Genomic DNA, 14,302 nt, shown 5'->3' with positions numbered 1-14,302 from the left:
AGCCTGGAGGTCTGTGAAGTTGGTTTAAAAAAGAGGTATTTGGGGGCAGCTAGGTGGCGCAGTGGATAGAGCACTGGCCCTGGATTCAGGAGGAACTGAGTTCAAATCCAGCCTCAGACACTTAATACTTACTAGCTGTGTGACCCTGGGCAAGTCACTTAACCCCAATTGCCTCACCCCCCCCCCCAAAAAAAAGAGGTATTTGGCGGACTATATTTCAGTAGGGTTGGGTTCCTTTTCCCAAGCAATCTTATATATATAATCTTATGCATTTAAAACAGGATTCTGCGAAGGTGTCTACAGACTTTGCCAGACAGTCTGCCCAAGGGGCCCATAACACATAAAAAGGTGAAGAAGCCCTAGCCTGGATGCTGGTATTGTTGGGTAGATTGGGCACTGGATGAATGACTGGGCCCAAGGAGGAGAATCCAATGGGGCTAGGTCAGCTTGGAAAAAGGTCTCCAATGGTGTGGTGCCGAGGCCTGGTGCCGTCACCATTTTAATCTGTGACTCAGACAAAGGCCTGGCTCACAAGCCAAACACAGGGTGCTCCTGAGGATCCAATGAGACAACACAGAAATGCATGGAGCCAGGAGAGACAGAGAGAGTGCAGACCCCAAGAGAATGACAGAGGCTTGAACAATGAGCCAAAAATACTTGAAATCTTGTGTGTAGAAAGTTCTACACTTGGATGAAAGAAAGAAAGAAAGAAAGAAAGAAAGAAAGAAAGAAAGAAAGAAAGAAAGAAAGAAAGAAAGAAAGAAAGAAAGAAAGAAAGAAAGATAGGCTGGGCAAAATGCGGATGAACACCAGGTCCCATAAAAAAAGATCTGGGGGTTCTGGTGGACCACAACTCCATGAGTCAAGGGTACGATAGGGCAGCCAAGAAGTCTTGTCCACTCCAAGCCATCCTTGACTCAGCTGCCAGAGTGATTTTTCCCCCAGTGCAGGTCTATTCATATCACCCACTCCCCTCAGTAACCTCTGAGATGACAGAACTGTAAAACTGGAAATTGATGTTAATTCTGTTTTTAAGGCTTAAGCCTGCATGGGCTTAATACTCTGTCCCACCTGGTGAGTCCAAGCTCCTCACCTTGGTAACTTCACCTTTCACCTGCACTGGCCAAGCTTTAGGCTCCTAATTAACCCAATTCTATTGGGAAATCCAATCTCCACCCCTGCATTGTCTACCTGGGGAGAGTCCCTGGAAGTGGTCCCATTGTTGAAGTCTTCACCATATGTTTCCATTGGGCTAGAACCAATCCCCACATTTTATAGACTGTGTTGCCTTCAAGTAGTCTGGATTCAAATACATGGCACAACTTCACTATGTGGGCTGCCCAGGACCCAGCCATCTTCTCACATTGTACTTCCCCCACATGCTCTGTGATCCAGCCACTCTGGACACTCCTTGGTCTCTGCGTGTGTGCATCCTTCCAGCCTTGCTCTCTGGGCATCCTTGGTTTGCTTTAAACCTCAGCTCACGTGCCACCTCCTCCAGGAAGCCTTCCTGGCTCCCCACAAGCCTGCCTCCTTTCCGTGTCACCTTCCAGCTCCTCTGCTTTTCTCTTGTCCATGCTGATGTCTACACATGGTCTCCCCCTGCAGAATGGGAGCACTTCCCTGGCCTGAGCTATTTTAACTTGTTTTGTACCCTCAGCCTGGCAAGGTGCCTGGTGCCCACTGGGAGATGGGCACTGGCTATGTGATGACAGAGTCTAGGGAGGCTCTCACGGCCTTGCCAGACTTCCCTGGTTCAGTTTCGGATGAGATACTGACAACTCATTTTAAGAAAGTCACAGAGAAGCGGGAGCAAGCCCCGAAAGGGTGTGGGGGGACAGGACGTTCAAAGCACAGAAGAAGTCACACAGGTGTCTCTGAAAGAACATGGGACACTTCGTCTGGAGAACAGAAGTCCTACAAAGGCCTGGCCGGCAGAAGAGATAAGCCTGGCACTGCTTGGCTCTGGAGGCCAGAGCTCTCACAAGGGATGGGTGGAGACAGCAGAGGAAGCCGCTGGCTTGGTCCAGTAAAGACTCCCTGAACATTCAGGCCAATTGTGGAAAAGGCTGCCTGGGAGGGAAGGGGTCCTTCCCACTGGAGGGGTTTGGGCAGATGTTGTCAAAGATATTCTGGATTGGGTCTGGTTAGCCATGTCCCGCCCCCTAGATTCTGTGTATATGGATGAGATCAGGGACCTACTTGTAGCCCAGAGAATCTTTTCTTCTTTAGGTCAGACCTAGCAGTTTATCCATGTGGGGAAGTCCCAGTGTGGACACTCCTTCCACCATGCAGACCAGCACTCCCACTGGCTGTGCTCAGGGTTGTCAAAAGCAGGATGTGGACCTGAGTCTTCCCTGACTTCAAGGCCAGCTCCCTATCCACTGGGCTTTGCCGCTTCCCACTGAGGCATTATTACTCTACAATTAACTTTTCGCTAACGTAGGCCCTCCTTTCAGCTTGTCTGTGATTAAGGTTTTACTGTGTAATGGGACAAATAGAGAGGAAGTGGCAGGACCTGCAAAGGCAGATTGAATTTCTGGGGGCAAAGTCCTCGTGTCCTGTTGTTTCCTGTGGGTTTCTGATGCGTGACGGGATGGGGGCTCTGTGCTATCTAGCACTCTCCTCACCTTTGGCGGGCTCATTGACCACAGTGAATGGGCTGGCGCTTTCAGAGGCAAAGAGACAGGCAGGAAATGAGAGGTTCCTGAGGAGCTTGTGAGTGGCTCTTTCAGCCTCTCTCTGCCCATCAGTCTGGGCATCTGGGGAAGGAAGGGCTTGGCCGTGGTGGCCTCCAAGCCTTCATCCTAAATATAATCTTCCTTCAGGAATTAGTGAGAAGCAGCATAGACAGCAGCCAGGTGGTGCTGCAGTGGATAACGTGCAGGGCCGAGAGTCAGGAAGGCCCATCTTCCTGAGTTCAAATCTGGCTTTACTAGCTGTGTGACCCTGTTTGCCTCAGTTCCCTCATCTATCAAATGAGCCAGTAAAGGAAATGGCAAATCACTCCAGTATCTCTGCCAAGAAAGCCACAAATGGGGTCAGGAGGAGTTGGGCACGACTGAAAATGACTGCACCACCACAACAAAAGTCATTCGGAGCTATACTAAAGGACCTGGGTTCAAATGCAACTTTGGCCACATGCTGCCTGGGTAAATCTGGCCAAGCAGCGGCACCGTTCAGTGCTCCAATCAATCAAGCAAGCAAGCAAGTGAGCGATAAAGGTTTATTAAGCACCTACAATGTGCCCGGCTCCAGGCCAGAGGCTATAGAACATTCCTAAGTGATTCCCAACCAGGTTAGACTGTAATTAGGAAATATTTAACAAAATAAATAAAAAGAGAATAAAACATAGAGAATGTCATATTTCTAAAACTAAGTCGCCGTGAGGCATCCAGGGATCCTTATGTCCACATTAATGGCCTGGGTTCTTTTCGAGTTTGACACCACTGCCCCAGGAAGCTCCCTAAGGCTATAAACTGCAAAGAGGGTGGCTACTTGAATTGGTAGAGGGTCTTTCCTCACCTGGGAGCTCCCTATGGCCATGAAATCAGAGGTCTAGGCCCTCTCCCTAAATAGGTTAGGGGCCATTGCTTTGATGTCTCCTGGCGGCCCGATGCAGAGTACTTAGCCCAAGAGAACCAATCCCTCTGGGGAGAACCACCCCGAGTTGAACAAAGATTTCACCTGGTAGTTGGGGGGGGGGTCACTGTGTGGTCAATGGTGAGGTTCTCGTGAAAAGGCCATTGGCCTCCTCGATGGTGCACAGGAAAGATTCTGGGCTCTCCCAGCCTAGCCTTCAGTTACTGGGGTGCCAATTTCCTCTAAAAACACACGGAAGAGTTTAGATTTGACTGAAAACATACTGCCCCCCCCCCCAGCACTGAGGGTTTCTAAGAGGGAAAGTGAAGGAAGCACAGAGTGCTGACTGAGGTATGGCAGTCCAAGGGCATGGAGGGGAAGGGCGGGGTCAGGAAGGATGTTGCTGTACTTTCAGAGTAATCTGAGGTGAGTTCTAGTGTGAGGTGGAAGGCAGGAAGGGCCCGAGATTGCCAGGCGCCGGGGCAAATATAAGCTGTATTTACCCTGGTGCCAAGGCCAAAGTCTAGGCTGAATGCCCTCTTCCTGTAGCCACATAGACGGTGCTTAAGGTAAACCAAGTCCTGAATCCTAAACAACCATGCTTTCCCACACATTCCAGGCAGCTCACGCTGGGTACTGGGAGTCAGGAAGACCTTAGTTGGGACCCTGCCTCAGACACTAACAAGCCACTTGTGCCTCAGTTTTGTCATCTGTCCAATGGACATAACAGCACCTACCTCCCAGGGTCTTTGGAAGAATCAAATCAGGGGATTGTGCCAAATGTAATGCAAACCTTGTGTGCTACTTTGTTAGTGCAAAGAAACAAATGACATCTGGATGAAAAGAAATGATGGTGGTTTGACTTTGAAATGAAGATGAGGGCTGATATTTCTGTAGGACACATGCACAAAGGGCTTATCCCACACAACTGGCCGGTCCATTCAGCTCAGCCAACTCACCATTTGGCCAAGTGCATAGGGCTGATAGGGCTTTCGTTTGATCGTAAGGAGAACCCAAGCACCAACAGGCCCCGTCTTCCTCAAAGAGAAGGGTGCTCCCATCTCAGTCGCCAAGGCCAAACCTCTGAGAACATGCCAGCCGGGTTGCCTGGACGGCATCTCCCTTCTAGGCATGTGGGGAAGATGGGTTCCTGAGGTGTGTGGGGGGGCCCTACCTTCAGCTGTAAAAACTCAGGTGTGAGCAGGTCAAGCTGAAGAGGAACTTGTGCCACTGCCCGACAGCCTCCTTCCTGCCCATAAAGTCACCTTGCGTTCTCTGTTGTATAAATTCTGTGTATACTTAGATCTTTGTCTAGCAACAGCATGTCTCCCCTGGTAGAACGTATGGTTTCTTTTTTTGTCTTTGTACCCTTGGGACCCGGCACATAGTAGGCACTTAATAAAGACTACTGATTAACAAGCAAAATAATGTCCATGTATACAGCAAAGAGGGCAGCCAGGTGGTACAGTAGATAGGGCACTGGGCCTGAAGTCAAGAGGACCAGAGTTCAAATCCGGCCTCAGATACTTACTAGTTGTGTGACCCTGGGCGAGTCACTTCACCCTGTTGGCTTCAGTTCCCTCATCTGTAAAATGAGCTGGAGAAGGAAGTGGTGAACCACTTCAGTATCTCCCCCAAGGGGCCACCAAGAGTTGGGCGTGAAATGATTGGACAACATATAAAAAGATTAATGCCAATGTGCCCCTCCCCCTTGGTTAAGGAACATACAAATTCATGAGGTATTTATTAACAGACCCAGCGTAAAACCAGATCCAAGCGCTACTCTGCACACCAGGAAGTGAGATGATCAAACCCAGAAGGCCAGTCTAATGGGGGACAGCATCAGAACAGAAAGGAAAACATTAAGTGCACTTCCTCTTCTGGGAGTCTGCGTTAGACTTGGGATATGATGAATTCAACCAAGGGCACAGTGAATTCCAATCATCGTTCCCACCACTTTGGGCGTATTGATGAAGTCAGTCCTGGGCAGAGCAATGGGCAGGGCCCGCGGGAGGAAGGATGGCCTTGGCTAAAACCCCATCCCTTCCTAAGCTGAGGCCCTTCCCCTCCCACCCCCCGGGGTAGCAGCTTGCCAAAGGCCCCTAGGAGGGCAGGCCCTGGCAAGCGTTATCACCTCCATTTTATAGATGAGGAAATGTAGGTTTGGTGACTTATCCAGGGTCATGGTTCATCGGTGCAGGATCCTTGAAGGTCAAGAGTTTAAACCTCCTTGTTTTACCAACAAGGAAACTGAGGCCCAGGAAGGCTGAATGATTTTTCCTAGGTCATACTGGTAGCAAGAGGCAGGATTTGAACCCAGCTCTTCAGACTCCAGATCTAGAGTTCTCCGCAGAGAACAACACTGTCTATACTGGTATGAGAAGGCCAGGATCTGGAGCTGAAATGGCATTTCTTTTTTGGGGGGAAGGGGGGGTTCTTTTTGCTATTCTAGCTAGGTCACTGGACACCTCTGGAAGGTCGTGAGCTTATGAAACATTACAACCCCGCTGATATTAAGATATTACAGAAGGGGGCAGCTAGATGGCGCAGTGGATAGAGCACCGGCCCTGGAGTCAGGAGGACCTGAGTTCAAATCCGACCTCAGACACTTAACACTTACTAGCTGTGTGACCCTGGGCAAGTCACTTAACCCCAATTGCCTCACTAAAAAAAAAAAATTACAGAAGAAGGCAGTGAAAAGGTCACAAAGTACTTTCTGTGCATTAACCCATTTGGTCTTTACAACAACCACTGAGATAAGTAACACTAGGACTTGTTGTTTATTCAGTCATGTCTGACTCTTTGTGACCCCATTTGGGGCGTTCTTGGCAAAGATACCACAGTGGTTTGCCATTTCCTTCTCTGGCTCATTTTACAGAGGAGAAAACTGAGGCAAACAGGGCTAAGTGACTTGCCCAGGGTCACACAGCTAGGAAGTGTCTGAGGCCACATTTGAAGTTGGGTCTTCCTGACTCCAGGCCTGTCCCTTTATCCATTGTGCCACCTAGGACCCCCTAACACTAAGATAATTAGTTCCAGTTTAGAGATGAGGAAGCTGAGTCTTAGAGAGTTCAGTTAAACTTGTGCACAGTCACAGTCTGGGGCAGGATCAGAATCTCCTCAGGGCTCAGTACCTGACACACAGTAGGTGCTTCAGAAACACCTGCTGACCGATGGTGTTTAGGTGTTTTTCTGCTAGGTCAGCTTCTGTGAAAGGCGCTGATGGCTTCCATTATGGCCACGGGGTTAAATATAGCCGGCTTTTTCTAAGCAGCACTTATCAGGGTTCCCCAGCCGGGCGGGAGTTGTGGTGCAGGGAGGAAGATAAATTAAAATCTGCAGAGAGCCAACTTCCAGAAGTAGTTTTCTTTGGATCTGCTTCTCCATCCCACCCACCTTGGGGGCCCTGAAGGCTGCCTCAGGAGACCACAAGAACTGTGGGCAGTGGGAGGCAGGAAGGAAATGCTGAGGCCTCCACCAGCCTCCTGCTCTGGCCCTGGGGAATCAGGGGAGGCTTGGGTGACTCTGTAGGGCAGAGAGGGCCTGACACAGGGAAAGCCTGCTCAGCTGGGGGGGGGGGGGGAGGAAGGAAGGAAGAAAGGAGGGAGGGAAGGAATTTGGCACCATGGAGGGTGGCCTCAATGCAGGGTCAAGGCACAAGGTACACAGGCCCTTAGACTTCAGGTCGGGGGCCTCTACCCTACCTCTAAAATGTGCAGAGAGCAATGGAAGGCCCTGGGGCCCCTAAGTGCACTTGGGAGGAAAGCCCCATCTTTTCTGGGAGTCCCAGGGGGCCCAAGAGACACCCCTCATCTGACAGATGAAGAAACTGAGGCCCAGAGAGGGGAAGATCACATGGAACAAGGTGTGTGTGTGTGGGGAGGATAAGTGGCAGAATCTGAACCCAGGTCTTCTGCCTCTCATCCTTCCCCAGCCAAGATACGAGGTCCAGGAGTCTGGGCTGGGAGGGGACAAGGCAGGAAAGGTATCACAGAAGCTCATGGAAGGATCTGGGAGGCCCCTCAGACCGACCTATTCATTTTGCAGACCAGTAAACTGAGGCACAAGGTGGACAAGTGACCTGGGATCATGGGCCTGGAGGTGGAAGGACCTCAGAGACCACTTAGATTCATCTCTTCATTTTACAGATGAGTAAACTGAGGCAGGGGAGGATAAGTGACAGGGTCATGGCCCTAGATGGGGAAGGACCTCGGAGGCCCCTCAGACCGACCTCTTCATTTCACAGACGGGTAAGCCGAGGCGCCGCGGACAAAGCGGCCCGGGATCCCGAACCCTGCGCTGTGCGCCCCGGGCCGCCGTCTTGCCCTCTCTGGTCGCGCACTCACCATCTCGATGATCTTGGTCTTCCGGCCCGTCCTCTTCTTGGCCGTGAGCAGGTACTGCGCCAGCACCAGCCCGGCCACCAGGGCGCACACGCTGGCGCTCGCCACTGCGCCCACCCGCGCCACGGCCGCCCTGTCCATCGCGGGTCGCCCGGGGACGGTCAGGAGCCAACTCCGGGAGGAAGCGCGGAAACCGCGCCCCTCCCCCGCCTGCGCGCGCGGAGCTCCGCGGCCCCGCCTCCTGGAGCCCGGAGCCCCGCCTCTCGGAGCCCAGGTCCCCGTTTCTACAGCCTAGGCCCCGCCTCCTACAACTCAGGCCCCACCTCTTGCAGACTAGGCCTCGCTTCCTACGGACCAAACCCACCTCCCAGGGTCCAGGCCCCGCCTTCTATAGCTCAGGGCCCGCCCCCTCCCCTGGCCTGGATGAGAGCATGGGGAGAGAACCCTCGGCCCGGCAACACGTGTCCGCGGCCTGAGCCACTAAGCGAGGACGCCAGAGGGGAGATCAGGGAACGGCGTCTCTTTCCTCAGCCATCTCGATAGCGCCGGAAGCCCCTCTATCCTTGGAGAAGTGGTATAGTCCTGAACATCCTGAATCTCCTTTGAGAATGACAGCTCACCGCTCCTCCAAGGACCAATCGAAACGCCACTCTTCCTCCGTCCCGCCCTCCCTTCGCGGGACTACGACTCCCAGGGTCCTCCGCGTCACCGCCTCTCATCCGGAGCCGCGGGGTTCGTTGTAAAGTGCTATGACAACCGGGGCGAAGATGGCAGTGGGTCCCAGAGAGGGAGTTCCGCTGCCGCCCCCCTTTTGGAGCCCCCTCTGCCCCGTGAGCCGCCCCGCCTCTGCTCTGTGAGCTGGCTCCCGCTGCGACCCGGGGCACTGCCCGTTGCCTACACTGTCCGGCTAGGCCGCCCGTTGCTTTTTGGCTACCCGTGGCTGCTGCAGCCCTGGGCTCTCCGCCCCGGTGAGTACGAGGGGCCCGCCTGCAGGCACGCACGTGTGCTGGGCAGGGGTCCTCGAGAGGGGAGTGCAAGCTACAGGTGAGCTTCCCTGGGGGCGCGTGCGCGTGCGTGCACACTCGTGTGAGTGATGCCCGCTAGAATTGCACTTGGTACCCGGGGAAATGTCACCTGTTGCCTGAGCATCCATCCCCATCCCGCCCTCTGCAGTTCACAAAGGTCACCCTGGTTTTGAACGTGTCCAAGGAAATCGACAAAAAAACTTTTAAAAAGCCAGGCTGTGACTTTAAATAAAGTTGCATTCCGAGTTAGTTCAGGCAAGAGGATTATTGCTTTGCTTCCCCTCTGCTTTGCAGGTTAGATCTACTCTCAGACCTTTCTGTCCACACGTGCCAGGTCCTGCGACTACCCTGGAAAACATCACCTTAAAGGAGGGTATTTCCCGCAGGACTTGGTCAATTTCTTCTCCTCATTCTCCCCACCCCCCCTATTTTTTTTTTTTACAAACATTTATCTTGAGCGTCTGGGCAGAGACGATGGCTCAGAGCTAAAGTCTGCAGGCTTCCAGAAAAGGAGGACTTTTATGGTAAAGTGAGAGGAATGGTACACTCCCTAGAGAAAATCCCTCTTTCCCTCCCAAATGTACTGATCTAATGTTAGGTGTTCTTAAGAGGATGATACTTTAAAAATAATGTTTAAGATCTCTGTCACTGAGGGATGGGACAGTTCTTCTTTCTACAAATCCACTTTGCTTAAGCTGATTAGATTATTCCCTGATTAAACCGTGTGCAGCACCAATGGATTGGAAAATAGGAAAGTTAGAGAGTGAAGGAGAAAAACTGTTCATTCTGAAAAGGATTCTGTGACACCATGGGAGCATGGATTTAGAGCTCAAACTTTAGTGTTAATCAAGGCCAACCCCCTCATTTCTCAGGCAAGGAACAGAAGGAGAAATGACTTGTCCTTGGCCACCCAGCTGATGAGTGTCTGAGTGAGGCTTTGAATCTATGTCCATCACTGACCACTACACCTGAGTGCCTCTCTGGGGATTGAAACTTCTTAGTGGTCCTCCCCTTCTTTCTTTGAACTCTCTGGGATATAAGCTCAGTCATGGCATCACTGAGTCAAAAGGTACACACAGTACAGTGACTTTTGGGTCATAGTACCAAATTGCTTTCCAGAGTGTCTGGACATTCACACCTCCACCAACAATGCACCAGTGTGCCTGTTTCCCACTGCCCCCTACAGCATTTGTCCCTTTCCTTTCTGTCCACTTTGCTAAGCTGATGGATGTGAGGTAGAACCTTAGAGTTCCTTGGACTTGTATTTCTGTAATTATTGAGTAATTTGGAACATTTCTTTACATGCCTATTGATGGCTTGGACTTCTTCCTCAGAAAATTGCCTGTTCAAGGGGCAGCTAGATGGTGTAGTGGATAGAGCACCTGCCCTGGAGTCGGGAGCATCTGAGTTAAAATGGCACCTCAGACACTTAATAGCTGTGTGACCCTGGGCAAGTCATTTTACCCCATTGCCTCCAAAAACCAAACCAAAAAAACCCAAACCAAAAAAGAAAATTGCTTGTTCAGATCCTGACAACTTTATTCACTGTAGAACATAGATGCTTTTTTCTAATAATTTCTCAAAAGATAGGATGGTTTAGTTTGAATGCATTGTCATTAACCGTATATGTACATAATACACATATGCATACATACATCTCTATTTATTAGCTTTACTGAACTTTGACAGAGAAATGAATAGAGTTAGGGAAAGTTTGAGTGCATCAGGGTGGAGAAAGATGAGTTGAAAAAAAAGGAGAAGCAAAAACTCTGAGTTAGAAGGGGCCTCTGTGGCCATCTGGACCAGCCCACACCTGCCTAGGATCCCCTCTTCAACATCCCCATGTACCAAGGGAACAGGAGGCATGTTGGGCATAGATCGGCTTTTCTGTAATTGTGAAAATGAACATGTGTTAGATGTGAGGGTTCCCTGCTGGCAGGGCTGATCTCCTTGACATCTGACCCACCAGATGTTTGGTGGGATGCCTGGGCCAGACTGTGTGCACAGAGTGATGGGGTCTTCTTTTTCTATGAGGCCTCAGAAAATACAAAAACATTACTGGGGTCTACCTAGGACCTGGGCTTTTTTCTTTCCTCTAACACCACTTATTTAAAGACAAACAATTTTACATGGATGCTTTCTGTTTTTACATCACTGTCATTTCCAAATGTAATCCTTTCCCCTCCCCTACCAGACAACCATCTCTCATAACACTAAAAAAGAGAGACGAAAAAAAAGTAGTTCAGCAAAACTAATCAATATCTTGACCAAGTCTGATGGCATATGTACTGTTCTCTCCCTGTAGTCTACCACCTCTGCAAAGAACAGAGGAATGCATCAAGTGCTCTTCTGTGGGGCTGAGGTTGGTCTTCATAATCACTAACATTTTGGGTTTTTATTTGTTCTTTTGTAGACATACTACCACTTCTCCTGAGGCTGAAATATCTTTTCTTTGCCACAAGTAGAATAACTCATTAATTCTCGAATATATTCTATTTGATTTCAGAAACTGGGCCAGTGGGATTTCATAGCAGTTGGTTTTTATCACTATTACATTATAAAAAAAGCCACCAAACTTTTCTGTTTTTTTTTTCCTTTCCTACAATTCCAGCAGTAGAAGAGGAAGAGAAGGAATTATGGAGAAGGGAATCTAGATGGTCTCAGAACTATCCAGGATGACAGAGGATTAATTTGGTAGAAAAGGAAAGTTGGGGAGATGAGGGCAGGAAGCTGGGTGTGCCTCCTGCAAATGGGCATGATTTGAAGAGGAAGATGACAGCAGAGGAATTCAAAGCTCCCCCACCCCCTCCGCCACCCCAGCTAGCAGTGATTCGATTCCGTGACCCCCATCCACGTGGGTGCCAGGAGGCAGCCAGAAAACACTGCTAACTGGGATGCAGCCTTGCCTTCAGGAGCTCAGGTTGGGGCTCACTGAGCCAACAAGCATTTATTTATTAAGTCCCCTCCACCCCGTGTGTCAGGCTAAGCGATGCTCATAGGGCTGCTGCTGCTGAAAGGCAGGGGGTCCAGGAGTAAAGGGCAGACTTGTCTGGATTCCTTGGGCCTGGCTTAAAATGCAGGACTGACCGGTTCCTGAGCAAGGACGGAGCTTACCCAGTAAGGACCAGTCGGAGGTGAGAGAGATGCCTAGACATACCCAGCAGCAAAAATCGAGAGAGCAGCTGGCCAGAGGCCTGTGCGTCCGAGGCATCTGTGGGTGGCAGGAGGGGTGAGCCTGTGCCAGGAGGCAAGTCTGACCTTCCTGGAGACTTGGAGGGATGGAACTGTGCTCGGGCAGCGGATGGGCCCGGGCTGGCCTTGGTTTTTGCCTTTCTTGATATCTCCCGGGCAGGGCATGGTCTTTGTTGTTTGGTCAGCCCTTAACAAAGACTTGTTAACCCACTGACTGACTCCAAAGAGACAAGAGAGGTAAGGGCTGGGCGGAGTGCTAGTGTAGCTCAAGATACACTCGAGTGAGCACCCTAGGAGGCTTCCAGGAGATGCTTGGTGGGTAAAGTTCAGTGGAAGAGGAGCAGAAATGATGGTCAATAACCATTACATACCCCCTATGTGCCAGGGACCGTGCTGAGCATTAGGGACACAAAGCCAGGGAAAAGTGACTGCTTACAAGGAGCTCACAGTCCAGTGTGGAAGACAGTAGTCAAACAAATGCCTGTCAAGCTATAGCCAGGATCCACATGAACTCATTGAGAGAGAGGGCACCGGCATTCAGGGGCATGAGGAAAGGCTTCCTGTGGAAGCAAGATTTTGGCTGGGACTTGAAGGGAGCCAGAAGGGGGAGATGAGGAAGGAGAGTATCCCTGGCATGGGGCACGGCCAGGGGATGTGTCCCAGTGTGGGAGATGGAGGGACCATCAGGAGCCCACTGGCACTGGGTCATAGAGCATGGAGAGGGTGTGAGGTGTAGGGAGACTTGAAGGGGTTGTAGAGGGGAGGCAGGTTGGGAAAAGCTTTGGACCAAAATTTAGGATGTTATATTTGATCCTGGAGGTGATGGGAAGACACTGGGGTTTATGAAGTCATGGGTGACACAGTCAGAAAATCCCTGTGGTGCCTGGAGGATGGATGGGAGTGGGCAGAGCCACCTGCAGAGATTGCCAAAGTCCAGGCAGGAGGTGATGAGGGCCTGGACCCGGGTGGGGGTGGTGTTGGATGTGAGGAGGGGGTACATTCGGGAGAGATTGCCACAGTGAAATCATTGGATACCAGGGTCAGGGTATGGGAGAGAGGGAGGAGCCCAGGATGCTTTGTGGGTCTGGGAGGAGGGTGATGCCCTTTACAGGGAAGGTAGGAGGAAGAAGGACTTAGGAGGAAGATGACACATGGTCCAAGTGTAAGCTGTCCACTGGATGTCCAGTTGGAGATGTGAGGTTAGAGGTCAGCAGAGAGGGTGGAGTAGACGAAGTCGATTTGAGAGCCATTGGCATGGCGATGGCCATTGAATCCATGGGATGTGATGAGGACTTGGATCAAGAAGGAAGGGCAAGCTGGGAATAACATGATGTGCACTTGGGGTCTCGGAAGGGTCAGAGAAATGACAGAGAGCATCCTATAGACTGAAATTCAGGGGGGAAGTTATGGCATGAGGAAGAGAGATAGGAATCATATGTGTGATTTCATTGCTATTAGCAACCGTGGCAGCACAGCAGATAGAGTGTGGGCCTGGAGTCAGGAAAACCTGGGTTCAAATCTGACCTCAGACACTTAGTAGCTCTGTGACCCTGGGCAAGCACATTACCTCTGCTTGCCTCAGTTTCCTTGTCTGTGAAATGGGAATAATAACAGTACCTCACTCCTGGTGTTGTTGCCCAAATGAGGTAATATTTGTAAAGTCCCTAGCACAGTGCTTGGCACATACAAAGTACTATATAAATGTTATTGACAATGATGGTGGTGGTGATGATTATAAGGGCCAAATTTATCATGGGGAGAGTTAATTGGGTGGCTTGCCATAATATCGGGATTCAGAAAATAATGAAAGACCTCTAGGTCTAAAGTTTCCTCCCTTCCACACTGCCTTTTTTAGTTATTTCTACCAGACTAATAAGAAAGGAGATGAACAGCCTCTTTTCCACAAACAAACCAGGTTTTATTAATGGGAACAAAATTCACAACAAAGGTGAGGTTAATTAAGCCAGGGACAAGGGAATAGGGGAAGAGAAAACAAATAAGCTCGCTGGCTCTAGCCAAGACTGACTCAAACCCCAAACTTGCTTCCAGCTCAGCTAGCTCGAAGAGCTGGCCTTGCTTCCACAAACTCGCCACCTGGGGGTCTGTAGTTTCAATGAGCATCAGCTGTGCAGTCCTTCTCCGGTACGCTCCAAAGCTCAC

The 14,302-nt window shown here is 50.6% G+C and overlaps 2 protein-coding genes across 3 annotated transcripts in view; one reads left to right on the top strand and one right to left on the bottom strand.

The window, feature by feature from the left end:
- Nucleotides 1-8,147, bottom strand: part of NT5C3A (5'-nucleotidase, cytosolic IIIA) — a 77,227-nt gene extending 69,080 nt beyond the window's left edge. The window contains exon 1 of the mRNA XM_043975906.1: nucleotides 7,929-8,147. Coding sequence (XP_043831841.1) covers nucleotides 7,929-8,066 — 138 coding nt within the window. The 5' untranslated portion in view covers nucleotides 8,067-8,147. The remainder of the gene's footprint in view (nucleotides 1-7,928) is intronic.
- Nucleotides 8,148-8,766: 619 nt separating this feature from the next.
- BBS9 (Bardet-Biedl syndrome 9) overlaps nucleotides 8,767-14,302 on the top strand; it is a 349,441-nt gene continuing 343,905 nt past the window's right edge. For both annotated transcript variants that reach the window (XM_043979234.1, XM_043979233.1), the window contains exon 1: nucleotides 8,767-8,893. The gene's annotated coding sequence lies outside the window, so the exon portion shown is untranslated. The remainder of the gene's footprint in view (nucleotides 8,894-14,302) is intronic.

The sequence above is a fragment of the Dromiciops gliroides genome, chromosome 1 (assembly GCF_019393635.1).
Source record: "Dromiciops gliroides isolate mDroGli1 chromosome 1, mDroGli1.pri, whole genome shotgun sequence".
In the NCBI taxonomy this organism is placed as follows: domain Eukaryota; kingdom Metazoa; phylum Chordata; class Mammalia; order Microbiotheria; family Microbiotheriidae; genus Dromiciops; species Dromiciops gliroides.
This window is presented reverse-complemented; position numbering and strand designations above follow the sequence as displayed.